The 15,836-nt window shown below is 45.9% G+C and overlaps 1 protein-coding gene and 1 non-coding gene across 2 annotated transcripts; one reads left to right on the top strand and one right to left on the bottom strand.

The window, feature by feature from the left end:
• Nucleotides 1-286: 286 nt before the first annotated feature.
• Nucleotides 287-358, bottom strand: trnad-guc (transfer RNA aspartic acid (anticodon GUC)). Its single transcript has one exon. It is a non-coding gene; the product is annotated as a tRNA-Asp (tRNA).
• Nucleotides 359-10,374: 10,016 nt separating this feature from the next.
• Nucleotides 10,375-11,871, top strand: LOC128455912 (potassium voltage-gated channel subfamily A member 2). Its single transcript, XM_053439873.1, has one exon. It carries the CDS (start codon nucleotides 10,375-10,377, stop codon nucleotides 11,869-11,871), a length of 1,497 nt encoding a protein of 498 aa, XP_053295848.1.
• The last annotated feature ends 3,965 nt before the right edge of the window (nucleotides 11,872-15,836 follow it).

The following is a 15,836-nucleotide window of genomic DNA, read 5'->3' as shown; positions in this document are numbered from 1 at the left end:
AGACATGCAGGTAGGGAAATTTAACCTCTGCTTTTGACCCATCTGGTGAAGGACAAACAGAGCAGTGAGCGACCATGTACGGCGCCCGGGGAGCAGATGCTGGGAGAGTAAGGTGCCTTGCTCAGGGGCACTAGACAGGGTAGGGAGAATCCTCTTGAATTTTTGGACAGGTTCGTCTTTTTGTTGTTTCTTCCGTGGAGTCGAACCAGAGACGAACCAGAGACCTTTTCTGCCCATAGTCCAAGTTTCTGCCACTAGTCCACTGCCTCTCCTAAAAGTAATTTTCCTCCCCGTCGGGGAATTGAACCCCGGTCTCCCGCGTGACAGGCGGGGATACTATCCACTATACTAACGAGGAGTTGAATGTAGTCTGTCTGGTGTCTCTACTGTTCTAATACACAAGGGGGCAGTGTATCAGAAATACCTCTGCATGTAGTGTAGTGCAGTGCCATACTGCACTACCACTAACTAGGACTTTATTGCAAAACAGACACATTTGATTTATGCCTCGTAAAAAACGGAATATCGTACATGTCATTAAAGCTGAATTTACGGCCGTCGTATTGGATGAGTGTTTGCTAGATATTTATATAGGCAGGGGTTACAGCTTCAGTACTTGTGACGTATTGGGTTTTATTCAGATCAGAGAAAATTCCCCAAAAAGTGTTTAATGAAGAATTATAATGTCCGTTAGTGATAATATTATTATGTTTTACATGCCACTGATGAAGGAATAATGATTTTGTCCCACATCCGTCCACGTGGCGGCCTGTGTTTTGTCAACCAGGTCAGACAGTTTCCTGAATATTTCACCCAGAGGCTTTTTTCTGACCCATAATTTCTATGTTTCCCTTGAGACAAAGGGAATTACAGTTTGTGAGTCAGAAGAAAAAAAACACAACCCTCTTCATTACTTACAATTTGCATGACTTTGAACCATCGAAAAAGGATGATCAAGGTCACTTGAAGGTAATTAAGGTAATAGCTGATGAATGCAAGATGCCAAAATACCTGCAGAATGGGTCTTATGATATACAAAAACTCCAGAACTTACGTAAATACTTTAAAGTTTGCTAGTAAATATTTTAGATGAGTTTACATTAGATATTATTCTCTTGGGTGCCTTGACAAAGTTTTTAAATGTTGAATTAAATGAAAAGGTGCTAAACAGTCAACAAATAACTATTTTAGGAAAGTAAATGCGAGAACTGGAGAACAGAAAAATGACTTAACATCATAAATGTCATGATCATTTGCAAGTGAAGCAGTTTTTACCATGAGATTCAGAGACCAGACACCACGTGTCCCACAGCTCCAGGTGCTGCGCCCCCAGAACTGCTGAGCGGCTCGTTCTCCATCTGTCTCCTCTACCGGAATTAAAGTCCTTCCTCCCTCTATCTGTACCCAGGGGACACTGAAGACATGCCTCCAGGTTCCCTAGAGCCGTTAATCAAGTCCTGCAGAGGTTGAGGACAGCGCTGGTGAGAGAGAGACACCTGCAGTTCAGCCTGTCTTCTTCTGGTTTGTGGAGAAGGGATGATCAGCCTCGTGTCCCTCTTTGTCCCTGATGCTGCTTTTCTTTAAATGAATACAAGAAAGTATCAGTCACTTCTGTGTTTACTCTTCAGGGTTTTATGAAGCTTATTAGAAGAAGATTAACTAACAAGAATCAATATTTATTCTGAATTTTGTCCTTGTCAATGTCAATATTGGGTAAATACTAATTTTCTTTATTTTTTTTTATGTTGCATAGAAAAGGACATAAAATCATGATATTATCATCTGACTGTGCAGCTTCCCCTCAGCTCCCCATGTCTTAGCATATTTCTGCTTCCTGTTTCCCAGACACAGACTCTGCTCTTAGTAATCATGTGTTTAACATAAGTTAGTTGGAGAAAGTAGAGAAGGATTTAGTGACGATAGAGACATGTGTTTCCCGAAGAGGAGTTTTTGGAGGAGAATACTGTTAAAAGGACAAAGATATTGGACTTAAATTCATCATGTAGCCAGTAATCCAAGTGAATGATCATGTTGCTCTGGATTAGTAACTGTGAGTGAAGTGGTTTGAGAAGGAATCTAAAGTGCTATTATGCCGGAGTTGGGATTTATTTGGATAAAAAAAACGATACCCTCTTTTGTTAACTGAAAAGTGAGTTTTGTAGAAAAAGACACGTTTATATTCTCAGAAGTAAAAGGTAATACGATTGTGGCGTGTAGAGAAACTTCAGTTTTGAATTTTCATACAAGGATTGGACATTTCAAAATGAGACATAACAGCATTACCCCTACAAGGCACTACAGATAAAAACAGATTCCACGTGAAATACAACTTTAAGAAGGATTAAAGCAAGCTGTACACTGAACATGTGAGTCTGTTGTGGTATGTCAGTAGAGGAGACCCCGGGCCCCCCCTCTCGTCACGTCCCCTTGTCACCATCAGAGGGATGATGCCTGGCAGCCGCTCGCCATGGATGCCAGAATGGACGTGTGCCAAGAGAGGTGCCGCCTGTCATCCATGAACTTTACCACAGCTCATGACAATGCAGTGTTGGGAGGAAGGGAAGGCAGCGGCTGCACATTTTCTCTTCCTGTTCCGATGACATTTTTGTGTTGTACAGTGTTTGCCCTAAAACTGTAACTCAGCGCTGTCTAAAAATAGAAACCCACGAGACATATTGCCATTATTTTCTCTGGGTGCCATTCATCCATCTGCTCTTTGGAGAACGTGTAACAGCACTCTGGGGGGCTATTCTTAAAGTTCACTTTTCTGCATCAAGACTCAGTGATCAGCGGCTTTCAGTGAGAGAAAGAAAAGCCCCATGGAGCTTGTGAAAGAAGCCCTATATACCCCCCCCCCCCCCCCCCCCCCACACACACACACAGGGCCAGACTTACTAACACCGGCTTCCTATAGGCAGCTGTGCCATACGCAGGAGGACACGTCCCAGGTGTGGAATCGTGTCGGCAGGAAAAATGATCATCCACATATCTTACACTTAATTCATCTTTAACTGATGCAGCTGACTGCGGGCGGGGGGGGGGGGGGGGGGGGGGGGGCGGAAAGGTGCTTTGTCATCATGCTGTAACTTCACCCAGAAATATCTCCACGGCACCAGAGACACCGTGGGCGTGATGTCACCGCACAGCCTCCTCCCACTCCTGCCCCCAGAAGCGGTCGCCGTAGCAACCCAATGAAGCTGAGCAAAAAAAAAAAAGAATTCGCCCGACTACAGAAGAAGTGCTGACCTCGGACAATTTCCCTCTCATGCTCTCAGGCACTTTCCAGGAGTCTCTATATCTCAGCCTTGAATTACAGGAGCGATATTATCAGAGGTTAGGATGTCTCTTGTCCCTCAGGTGTCCTGTGAGTCCACGTCCACATCCAGCAGCAGCAGCAGCAGAATGGACCAGCTGCACGAGGAGGCTCAAACATCTTGGTTCCTCCAGTCTCCTGACAAATAGAGAAGGAGCGGGGCGTTGCATCATCACGGTTGTCTCTGCAGCTGTCACTGTAAATGCCACATGTCTCTTAATGTGCCTCAACAAACAAACACAGCAGCCCAGTCCTTCTCACACACTGTGAAGCAGACTGTGTTTATCACTCGTGCTTTCGATCCCAAATTATTTCAAGTGTATGCCGACGAGAAAAGGTGGAGAAAGACTTAAATATTCAGGGGTGGAGTCACTGCTGAATGCAATGTCAGTAAACCACCACCCAGCGTGTAGGAGGAAGAAGCTCATTGCCACAGATGGTTTTATTTTTATTCTTTCACCTTCGTACCAAAGCGGATGGTATTCCTGCCATGACCTTGGTTTAATATTACTCGGTGTTCCTGCAGCAGGCACTTACCTTGACTTGGATTTCACTTCCCTGTACACGGTGTGCACAATGTGACTCGTTGCACATCGCAGTATAAGGACATCCCTGCAAACCGTGACACAGACTCACTCACTCACTCCCTGACTCACTCACAGTCCTTCTCCTCAGCATCAGGGAAGCTCACTGATCTGAGTACAGCAGCCGAGACTTGTTTTTTCATGCTGCTGCTGCTGTCGCTGCACATGACACAGAGCCGTGCAGTAAAGTAGACATATGTTCACGCCAGACAAATGTGGCACGCTGTCACTTTTCCCTTCCGGAACGGCCGCCTTGTGTTGACGCAGTAAACTGTAATCATATGGAAAATGTCTCCAGGTAAAGTGTTGTACCAGTTGGGATAATAAGCCTGGCAGTGGGAGCGTGTGCAGACTTGTGTGAGGGCATCAGTCACAGCCAGCCGCAGCTCGGCAGTATACCGCAGTGGACCAGTGTCCTTGTGTCTCTCCTGGTATCTGGCTCCTTTCCAGCATCTGCCCTCATCCTGCTGGGCCTCAATCTGACAAGCTCTCTCCTCCCTCCCCCTTCTCTTCTCCTTCTCCTTTCTCTCTCTCTCTCTCTCTCACTCTCACTCTCTCTTTGCACAATGTTCTCTCCTCCCTCCCCCTTCTCTTCTCCTTCCTCTTTGCACAATGTTCTCTCCGCCCTGTCCCGTCTCTTCCTCGTCTCCTATTTCTTCTCCATCATGTCTAAAATTTGAGAATCATTGTGTGTAATGCAGCAGGACGTCCTGAAATGAACACGATATGCAGAACTCATCTTTTCCATGTCATTGCATCATGTTCACTGTTATATTGAGCTTGAATAAGCAGAGCGGGGTCTTAAAGTTTAATCGTGTTGGAACTCTGACCTTTTTATTTGCAGAACTTATCAAACAGTGAGCTGGGAACTTGTGGCCACAGCCTCAGATGTCCAGGTAGCTCCAGGGAACACAGAGAAGGACACAGGCTTCATATTTGTGTAACTAATCCGATGTTTTTTTATTTATTGCCTCCACTGTCTGCCCGCTTCCGTGCTTGTGTGTATCTCGGCCTCTTCTTCAGGGCACCTCCGTCTCCTGAGCACTGAGGCTGGAATGACTCATCTCCCACAGGGTTAAACAAACTGAGTCTCAGTGAAGATGCATTGGAAAGACAAGTGTCTAACAGCAAGGTTGTGGGATTTATGGAAAATCTCTTTAAATTCAGCAGCCGATTCAAGCGTGAACATGATAATCAGAGTTCATTTCCTCCCTCTTCCCGCATCATGTTGACTATTAAGTCATATTGAGCTGGTAATTAACGAAGCTGGGTCCTGAGGTTGAATCATGTTGGGATTTGGACAGTTTCTGTGTGAATGTGTGTGTGTGTGTGTGTATATATAAGTGTGTGTGTGTGTGTGTGTGTGTGTGTGTGTGTGTGTGTGCGTGTGTGTGTGTGTTTGTAGATGTGTGTGTTTGTATGTTCAGGACACCTTTGGCTGCTGCATTGCAGTATGTTGGAGCAAGGTGCTACAATAAACATCCATGAAGAGAACACTGCACTCCAGGGACTAACCAGCAGTGACACTCAATAAACATGCGTGTCCCATCGGTGCTTTGGGCACAGCTAGTGGTGAGTACTTTTGGTCCATAAGACACAATGTTTTTCTTGCACTTTTAAGCTGATCAAGGACAAAATGTACATTAAAATATACAGTCTGCCATATTGGTTTAAAGTCCGGTCTGGTTCTGACCTCTCAGGGTTTTCATCTGGTTTGAAAATATAAAGACATATTGATAGCATCTCACATTATGAAGTATTGTTTACTAGCAATTTGTTACACTCCTATATGTGTATTTTGTGTTGGACATTTTGACAGTGTCCCTCTGTGAGTCAGGGCTAATAAGTAAATTGAGCACAAGCTATATTTGATGTTGGCCTTCAAATATGTGAATTTACAGTTAATCCAGTTAAGGAATTGGGGATTTTCTGACTCCTCTCGGGTCTAAGACCTCAGGGCTCAACTTTACCCAGTTGTAATGAAGACTTTATAGAGAACATAAGTATTCCAAATGAGAGCTGGCACCAAATGTGAGCTCTGAGTTTGTGTCTTATTTACTTGTCGACCTCTTCTTGTGGTCAAATGCTTAAAAAAGTGTGACGCTTGCTTTTTAGCAAGTGGTTAAGACACATACATTTAACTGTAACGTCCCCAGTTTGGTTCAGGTAAAATTATTTTACATCCTTGGGTACCATTATCTCTTTTATCCATTAAAACTAGATAAGTTATCTTCATACATTTGCCATTTTTAAATCTTTACAACAAAATTTTTACACAGCAATTTGTATTTAGATTGTATCCAACATTTGATATGTGAAGCTTCTTTAGTTTAATTAAAAAATATATATAATTATAATTTGTAGAGAAACCATGTTAAGTATTGAATATATTTTCATTGAATATTATCATTAAATAGTATGGACTATTACTGCTGTAAAACAAGGAAGATTGTTAACAAGTGGAAATGGAATTCAGACAAGTTACTTTTTTTCGATTAACTAAAGAACTTCTTCTTTATTAGATACTAAAAAACAAGCTACATTTAAAACAGCAGCAGGAAAACATTTAAAATGCACTCAGAGAAATGACCCATCAGTCAGTCAGTTATTTTTCTCTGCTTCCTGTATCCACGCCAAGACATCATCTGATGGAGACAAGGAGACGACTCCTGAAATCAATACCTCTTGGACACAAATCCACCATTGACACTGTCGTCCGCCAACTTTCTCCACCACCCTCACTTCCTAAAAAATGATTAAAACGTATACAGTGTTTACAGTGGCACGTCCCTTCGCTCTTAATTAAAGCCAGTGAGCTAATACTGAGTGAACTGAGCTTTACAGGCTGCATTAACGGCCTTTGTAGAGGGGCCCCTTGCTCATAAATAATAGCTGTGCTGTCATGATGAACCTGGGAAAAGCCATTAGGAGATAGTGAGAGGTATCCGGATGTGTGGCAGCAGGCAGGCAGACGGACAGAAGGGACGGCGGTGGGAGCCGTGATGGTCAAGGCTCAGCCGGGAGTAACCTTGGCAAAACCGAGTCTCACACAAATCATCCAACTCTCACCCCTCCACCCTCTGATACTCCTCATTCGCCTCTTTCCTCTCAACGGCCGAGGGATTCCCGCTAACCTTTGGCTCCTCTGGAGGTCACGTCTGGCCATTCCCAACGTCAGTGGTGATAATGGGCAGAGGATTTACTATTGATCATACCTTTCACCCGTCCACTCTGTGAATCGAGGCACGATGATGAAGGTTTCACTCTATTTTTGTCCGCCTGCTATCTATTATTAATGCCGCTTACCAGCAGGAAAGGTTACACGTGTAACTGCTCGGCACAAAAAGTACAAATGTACAAGAATTACACAGCAGAAAGTGAAGGTCCGATTAGGGTTTGTCACCTGAATGAGAAATCTAAACATCCTATCTTAAACATGCAGACGGTTTCATGCTACAGTTGAATGAGCACGCTGAAATAATTTCCAGAAATTAAAGCCCCAGTCTACTAAAGGCACAGCAATTGTATTGTTTGTGCAGTGCTTGGAATGCTGGTGCTTAGCAGAATGTGACCTTCCACGAAACAGATGCCTCAGGAAAATAGGCCCCATCTTCTTGCTTCTAAAAAACTACCAGTGTGGTGGTGCCCGAGATGAAATCACAGATCCAACAGCTTGGGCAAGTCCTCACAATGGACCAGAGCAGCATAGTTAAGATGGACACCACCTGGAAGGTCATGGTAGACTCTGAGGCCCAGCTAAAAGAGATGGGACACCATGGGGGGGGGGGGGTAACACGTATCCCACACAAGGACGGGTCTGATGGAGGCAGATCGGATGAAGATGACAAAAAAAACGAACTCTTCCTTTAATTGTTTGCCGTTGTTTTTCTGCAATTCTTCATTATTACTCGCATGGAGCATCTTGTAAATGTGTTTATAAAGGAGCAGAAAAGTTCATGATTATTATTATTTTTAAATGAAGACAGAAGATGAACTTGCCTCAGTTTATCTGAGTGGGCTTGTTTTACCTGAGCAGCAACTTTGCATCGCTGCCGAACAATGCAGGAGAGGCTGTGCCCCTTTAAATTGGCCACACTGCAGATGAGGTGAGGAGTGGTTGACTACAGTGCGGATGGAGAGCGCGTTTCTTCGCCCTTCTCCATCAGCTGCTCGGGGCTCTTGGTATGCACAGCGATGCCCGACTGCAGGTTTGACTCAAACTCTAACCAAGCAGCAGCCCGGCGGCCACTGCTGAAGCTTCTCAGGCAGAAAACCTCCCATTGTCACCTGAAGAATGAAATAAAGACCCCCCCCCCCCCCCCCTGAAGGTCCAATAAAAAACACCCGCTTTGTCCATGTGTGTTTTGTATGCATGTGTGTGGCTCCGACTCGATGCAATTGTGTGATCTCGCATCCCTGCAACGATTCTTTCATCCATGTCGTTACAAGTCAGTGTCTGAAGATGCTCACCATGCAGTCTGTGCGCGTGTGACAGTGTGTGTGTGTGTGTGTGTGTGTGTGTGTGTGTGTGTGTGTGTGTGTGTGTGTGTGTGTGTGTGTGTGTGTGTGTGTGTGTGTGTGTGTGTGTGTGTGTGTGTGTGTGTGTGTATGTGAGTGCATGTGAGCGCGTGTATCTGCAGCTCAGACTCTGGACCCACCTCTAGGTGTTGTTTTTCTGGTCGTGTGTTGGTAAACAGGCGCGGTGACGCACGCACCCTTCATTGTTGGATCGTCTATTTATTAATTCTTGCTATAATAAGATTGTCTTTGGGGGTTTTTTCTGAGCCCCGTCCCACCCCATCCCCCCCAACCCTCGCCTCGCGGTGTTTCCCCCCCCCCCCCCCCCCCCCCCTCCTCTGCAGACGTTGAGCCCCTCAGCATCAGGATCTGCTTTTACCTTTGCGGCTCACCGCTCTGCAGCCTCGACACAGTGGACCAGCGGAGGCGCATCTTTCTGCTGATCCCAGCACCTTTGCTTGTGAAGGGAAGCACCAGCAGCTCCTCGACTGGTTCCCTCCCACCCTCCCTACCCTATTTTTTTTTTGTGTGTGTGTTGCCAATCGCCATCCCACGTCTGCCTGCCTGCCTGCCTGCCTGCTTGCCTGCCCGGAGGAAGATGAGTCGGGGTGGGGTGGGGGGGAACGCGAGGACACACCCGCAGATACAGTACCCGGCGTGCACGGCGAGGATGCTGCAGACAACATGAGGTGAATATCCGCGACTCTCCCATGTTGGAAAATCCCTTAATTCTCTTTTAAAAAACGCGTCTCTGCATGAAGTCAGAGGACCTGGTCGTCGCAGCGGGTTTTTCACCTTCCCGAGTCCAGCGGGGGCAGGAACTCATCCGCACATGAGGAAGATGTCAGCAGGTATGTATGAGGAACGGATGGAGCAGCTTCTGTTCACCCATCATCTCATCTCTCTAGTTTCCATTAAATGTCTCTTCTTCTTTTTTCCTTATCGTGGCATTTAGGCTATCGAGGTGATTTACACTTCTTTTCTATTCCATGATGATATCCAATAAAGCCAGACTTATATAGTGTTTGATTTACGGTTCATCATGAGGCTTTTTCTCTTGTTAAAAAACACCGGGCTCCCACTCTGTGAGGGGGAGATGATGCAGACCGAGAGATACAGCTTTTTCTCCTGGAACCTATTTCCTTCTACGGATAAATTATTTATAGATGTTTCTGAATATTTCAGAGACAGGCACCATTTCCAGACCAAAATGCTCCAACCCCCCGACTAAGCCGGAGACAGTTAACGGGAGGTATATGTGTGTTTGCCTGGCGCTGCAGTAAGTGTTCAAAGTGTGTTGTGTGTCTGTGGAGAAGCTGCAGTGGGTTGTCGGTGACATTCTAGACAGGATGCTGTCTGTTTGGTTTTGGTGCCTGCTGCATTGCCATATATCTATGCATGGCTTCACTGCATGAAGGTATTCACATTCATTTCATTGGATATCAGCCACAGCCGAAGATCAGTGCCCTGGTCTGTGAGCGTCTGTGTGTTGGATGTGCCAGTTGGCCTCCAGATCTACCTGCACCGGGGCCAGTTAGGTGCAGGGAGATTTGCTTATTTGCATATTCATTTGTCCGAGTCAGGAGCGGTATCGTCTGCCTCAAGTTTCCGAGAGCTGACGCCTTCTGGTATCGACTATCTTCTCGCAATAATCTGACTTTGATGAAGAGCGTGGCTTCATCTTCATCTATTTTTAACTGTTTGATCTTCCAGCTAAAGCAAAGTCCAGATGGGCTGAGCGGCGGCAGAACTGAGTGCTGAATCATGTCTCCGGTGTAACTGACCTTGTTGTCTGTCTTTGCTCTGTCTGTCCTAGATGCAGTCAGACCCTAGGTGACATCCTGTGGCCGTCAGGTCTGTACGGTGTTGAGCCCCCTCCCTCTCCTGGCCCCTGCCTGCAGTTCTTCAGGCTGCGGGACCCAGACTCACTGAAAAGTGCAGGCCTCCCCCCCCTGCAGAATGACTGTGGCCACAGGCGACCCCTCTGACGAGGCGGCTGCACGCCCGGGGCACCCGCAGGACTACGACCCGGATGCGGACCATGAGTGTTGTGAGAGGGTGGTCATCAACATCTCAGGGCTGCGCTTTGAGACGCAACTCAAAACCCTCTCCCAGTTCCCAGAGACTCTGCTGGGGGACCCCAAAAAGAGGATGCAGTACTTTGACCCGCTGAGGAACGAGTACTTTTTCGACAGGAACAGACTCAGCTTTGACGCCATATTGTATTATTACCAGTCAGGGGGCCGGCTAAGAAGGCCGGTTAACGTCACCCTCGATATTTTCTCAGAGGAAATTCGCTTCTACGAGCTGGGTGACGAGGCCATCGAGATCTTCAGAGAAGACGAGGGTTTCGTCAAGGAGGAAGAGCGGCCCCTTCCTGAAAACGAGTTTCAGAGACAGGTGTGGCTGCTGTTCGAGTACCCAGAGAGCTCAGGTCCTGCTAGGATTATTGCCATAATCTCTGTCATGGTCATCCTGATATCTATTGTCAGTTTCTGCCTGGAGACCCTCCCCGTTTTCCGCAACGATGATGGCGACATGCACAAGTTTCAAGAGTCAATCTATTCACCTGAGACAAACACCACAGTCATCAAGTACATTAACACCTACTTCACCGACCCCTTCTTCATCCTGGAGACTCTTTGCATTATATGGTTCTCCTTTGAGTTCCTGGTGCGCTTCTTTGCCTGCCCCAGCAAAGCAGGCTTTTTTGGTAATATAATGAACATCATTGACATTGTTGCCATCATCCCTTACTTCATCACCCTTGGCACAGAGCTGGCCGACACGCCAGAGGATGGTCTAGCGGGTCAGCAAGCCATGTCTTTAGCCATTCTCAGGGTCATCCGCTTAGTGCGAGTCTTCAGAATTTTCAAGCTCTCTCGTCACTCCAAGGGCCTTCAGATTCTGGGTCAGACCCTGAAAGCCAGCATGAGGGAGCTCGGCCTTCTCATCTTCTTCCTCTTCATCGGGGTCATCCTCTTCTCCAGTGCTGTCTACTTCGCTGAAGCGGACGAGCCCCAGTCGCAGTTCGAGAGCATCCCGGATGCGTTTTGGTGGGCTGTGGTGTCCATGACCACAGTCGGCTACGGGGACATGGTCCCGACTACCATCGGTGGGAAGATTGTGGGCTCCCTCTGCGCCATCGCTGGCGTGCTGACCATTGCCTTGCCGGTGCCTGTCATCGTCTCCAACTTCAACTACTTCTATCATCGAGAGACTGAAGGCGAAGAGCAGGCTCAGTACCTGCAGACCAACGTGGCCAAGACCGATTCAGCGGAGGAGCTGAAGAAGAGCCGGAGCGGCTCCACCATCAGCAAGTCGGACTATATGGAGATCCAGGAGGTCGTGAACAACAGCAACGAAGACCTTCAGGAGGAGAACCTCAAGACAGCCAACTGCACCCTGGCCAACACAAACTATGTCAACATCACCAAAATGCTCACAGACGTGTAACCGTCGGCTGTTTTCCTCCGTGTGACCGCGGGAACTTTGGAGCTGAGCAGCTGGGTGGGACTGGTGTTCGGCCTCCCACCTCAGGTGTGCTGGAAAAATCAAGGCAATAGAATTCAGGATGTTAATGATGATGCTGATTATGACAAACAGTGATTAATATGACATAGACCATTCGCTCACCCTGCGCTCATCCTGTCTTCACTCCTCACAACTTGACCCTCAAAAACTCCCAAGAGAGCAAAATCTTTAAATTTTGTATTCCTGCATGGATTTGCCTTCATCGGTGTGGCTGTTAGAAAAAAGAAAAAGAAAAACACGACTTAAAAACGTCCTGCACACTACAGTAGCCAACAGTAGTGCACAGAGAGAAAAGAGAAAAAGGGAGAAATGCTGCAAGATAGAAAAATATAGTCTCGCTTAAAGAAAGCAGCACAACACACAGCCTGCTTCAGTCCCCTGCTTCCTCATTTCCCAAGGCACACCGCTCGGCCCTGCGATATCTGCAGAGCACCTAGTCGCGCGCTACACATATGCTGCTTCCTGGAGCCAATGAAAAAAAGAAACTGTCTCATGCTACACACCGTTCTAGAGCTAGGAGGACGTGTGAGCAGAAAGCGAGCTCCCCCCCAGCGCTGGTCTGGCCTGTGGGCGCCTCGTGATGAGGTCCGTGGTTAAGGACGCCACGTTATGTTCAAGGATGAATGACAGCCATCAGCGCTACGCTTATGGTTCGACACCTATTTGTTTCCCAGTAGACATCAGTATCTGATGAATGACTGAGAATGGCCTTGACTTTTCACTGCTTTGGTCTTACATGTACTGTATGTATTACAATGCAAGCTCCCCCTGCCCCCCCCCCCCCCCCCCATTCACCCAAACTGGTCTTACTGCAGAGCTTTGAGGACAGCTTGAATGTCTCTTCTTGTTCTTTTGGTTAGTTTTTCACACTTTGACACACAAAGCACTTATTCATATAGATAGGTAGGATAACTGTGACGAAACCGATAGCTGCTAGGTAGGTGCTGTTAGTAGTAAACGTAGTGAGTAGATAATTGCATGACATTTTTTAATCTCAAACGAGAACGTCCACTTGTTTCTCGACTGCCACTCGCTTCATCACACGACTGTATATCTGTCTGTACACTGCCTTCTATACAAATCCACGGTTTAAAAACGTATGCCTGCCAGTAGCTGTTTTTGCGGAAAAAAAACCCTAAAGCTGTATGTTAGAGGATTTCTTATAAGGAATCGTCATGAGGCCACATCCGGGAAGCCTCGTCAATATTTACATTCCACGTAGACGTCATTAGTGCTGAGATTTTAGGCGTTAAACTCACGCTCTAGCTTCGATCCCAGTTGTGGAAATTTTTTCTCACAGGTTTGTCACACGATCACGTCCTCATGATCAAAAATAGGAACTATTCTGGACTCGTGTATAGAATAATGCTTCCCCTAAACTGCCTTTTTATCTGGGTTTACGCTATTCTAGTGTTGCATGACCTCAAAAACATTCCTAGAAGCATGCATATAGGCTGAAAGAAGAAGCCTCCGAGACGGAAAAAAAGTACAGTGATAATGATATATTTAATTCCTATATATATATATGAATATATAAAAAATACATGTATACAAACAGAACACATACACTTTTATTAGAGAATTCAAAGAAACTTCAAATACCAATGTTTAAAGGAAAATGAGAGCCTTTCCACAATGCGCAGATCATTGCCATGAGTTTAATTGTTAATGGTTCCGAGTTCTGTTTTATGTTCTTCTGCTTCAGAGCCTGTTCAGACACTCAAAATATCCCCAAAAAGCACTTTTTATTCTCTCCTGTTGGATTCTCCACCAAACCTGACATCAACTGGATAAAAAACCCCAGAGGTCAGCTTTTAAAACAAGTTCCAAACTGCCTTCTGTGAAGTAGTTGTTGAAAGGCAGGCCGCTGCTCTCCACCGTATCGTCAGAATAGAAATGGAGTCTGGCCGTTCCTCCGAGAAGCCTCTGACGCCAGGAGCTCAATCTGTCTTCAAAAGCTGGCATAGAAACGTGAATTAGCTCCCGACTCTAGGACCGTGTCCAGCCGAGATTTCCTTCCACCGTTTGCTCCACACAGCCACGGTGACAGTCGGAGGCGGCAGCATCAATACAGGAAGTGATAATTAGCAGCAGTGTAGCAGGTATTGGCTTAGCTACAGGGATCCTCCGGGGGTCCGGCCTTTCTCCATCTTTCCGTGGGGTGTCAGAGAAAGGTGCTGGATTCGGAGGACTTCTGTAGCAGGAGCTGTCTGAGTGAATCCCGTCATGCCAGGATGTGCATCTTTACTCTTAGGGTCTCGTTCTGCTCACTTCAGCCTCTAACCCGCAGCAGCTGACATGTTTTTTTTACGCCATTCCCGGGCAGTGTGTGCTCAGGACGCCTCGTTGACCTGCCTGACCTGAGGCTTCTGAAGTCGACTCTCTGTTAATTTGTTTTTTTTTTAGGAGACATTTAGTTTGTATATTTGTGGCGTTATCAAGAGATGAAAGCATTAAGGTGGACTGACACGTGGAAATCAGTAACTCGAGGTAAAATCTGATTGAAATAGTTTGTTTAGCAATATTCCCGTTTTCCTTCTGGTGGAGGGGACTGTGTGGAGAACACGGTCCTACACGGTCCAACCAAGATGTTACCGATCATACTTGACGTGGGTGTATGCGCGTGTGTGTCTGTGTGCGGGAGAAAGAACCACTGAATGTCTGTGTCTCGGTTGTACAGCTGCATTTATGCATATCTGTACATGAAGGGGGAAAAAAATCACTCATAGTCTGACCAAAAATATTCGTCTATGCATGAAAATGCATTTTTATCTTCTTGTCTTCATTCAATTAATTTGAACAGTTATTCATGATACATGTCGCGGACCCGTGTTAACAATTATCTGTTGTGTTGTTGTTTTTGAATCGGGCACATCACTGTACCTCAGCCAAAGTCACTGTAGCAACTCATTGACCAGAAGACACAATTTCTGCTTAAAGCACAACGACGAGTGGGATCATCCACATCTCTATAGCTGCAGATTTGAGCTGTACAATGTTGAACCAAGTCAATTTAAAAAAAGATGGTGTTGTGTTGCTTTATTAGGGAGCACCACAGCCTCGAATAATAACATCATCTCTCACCTGCTGAGGGACCCACCAGCAAAATCCAATGAGCAGGGTGCCCAACAGTGAATACACTGAGAAATCTATGCAGAGAATGATTACTAGCTGGTATTATTTGATTTTTTTATTTAAGGAAAGAAGGTTATAGTACAGACTTTTTATGTGTGTGTGTTTTATCTGGCACTAAACTTCTGTGTTGATTCTGAGAGCTGCCAGAGTTTTTTTTTTAAACAAAACCTCGAAGCAGAAGTGCAACACTTTGCAATATATCCTGCTGCCGTGTGTCCAACAGGAGCTTTCTGAACTTTCAGGTTTTGGTTTTGAACTGAGCGACGGCAGCTCTTTGACACAAGGCTCTGACACGAAAGAGAGAGAGAAAAAAAAAAACACTCATTCATACGGGAAACAAGATGATCAATATGCAATCTGTACGCATGTGTGTGTCTGGGAAATATCATGTATCATTTTTTTTCTGTCTTTGGTTCATTTGACCCCAGAGCCTGAAAGTGTGGCATCCCCCCCCCCCCCCCCGCCCCATCATCGAGGCCTGAAAACATCCATCGACGTTCGTGGATAATGGATTTTCTTTCTATGAAATGAAAACGTGAGGGAATAATGTAAATAATAACCAATGGATGATGGAGACAAAAAAAAAACAACAACCATGTACTATATACTGTATGTGAAGTCTGGAGTTTCAACGACGTAGTATTATCTGCACTTTACGAGACAAACAGGACAATCTACAGACATGAACAACGTGTGAAATAAAAAAATGCATATTATCCTCCGCAATGATCATAACCCCGACAAAGTAATAA

The sequence above is a fragment of the Pleuronectes platessa genome, chromosome 2 (assembly GCF_947347685.1).
Source record: "Pleuronectes platessa chromosome 2, fPlePla1.1, whole genome shotgun sequence".
Classification (NCBI taxonomy): Eukaryota; Metazoa; Chordata; class Actinopteri; order Pleuronectiformes; family Pleuronectidae; genus Pleuronectes; species Pleuronectes platessa.
This window is presented reverse-complemented; position numbering and strand designations above follow the sequence as displayed.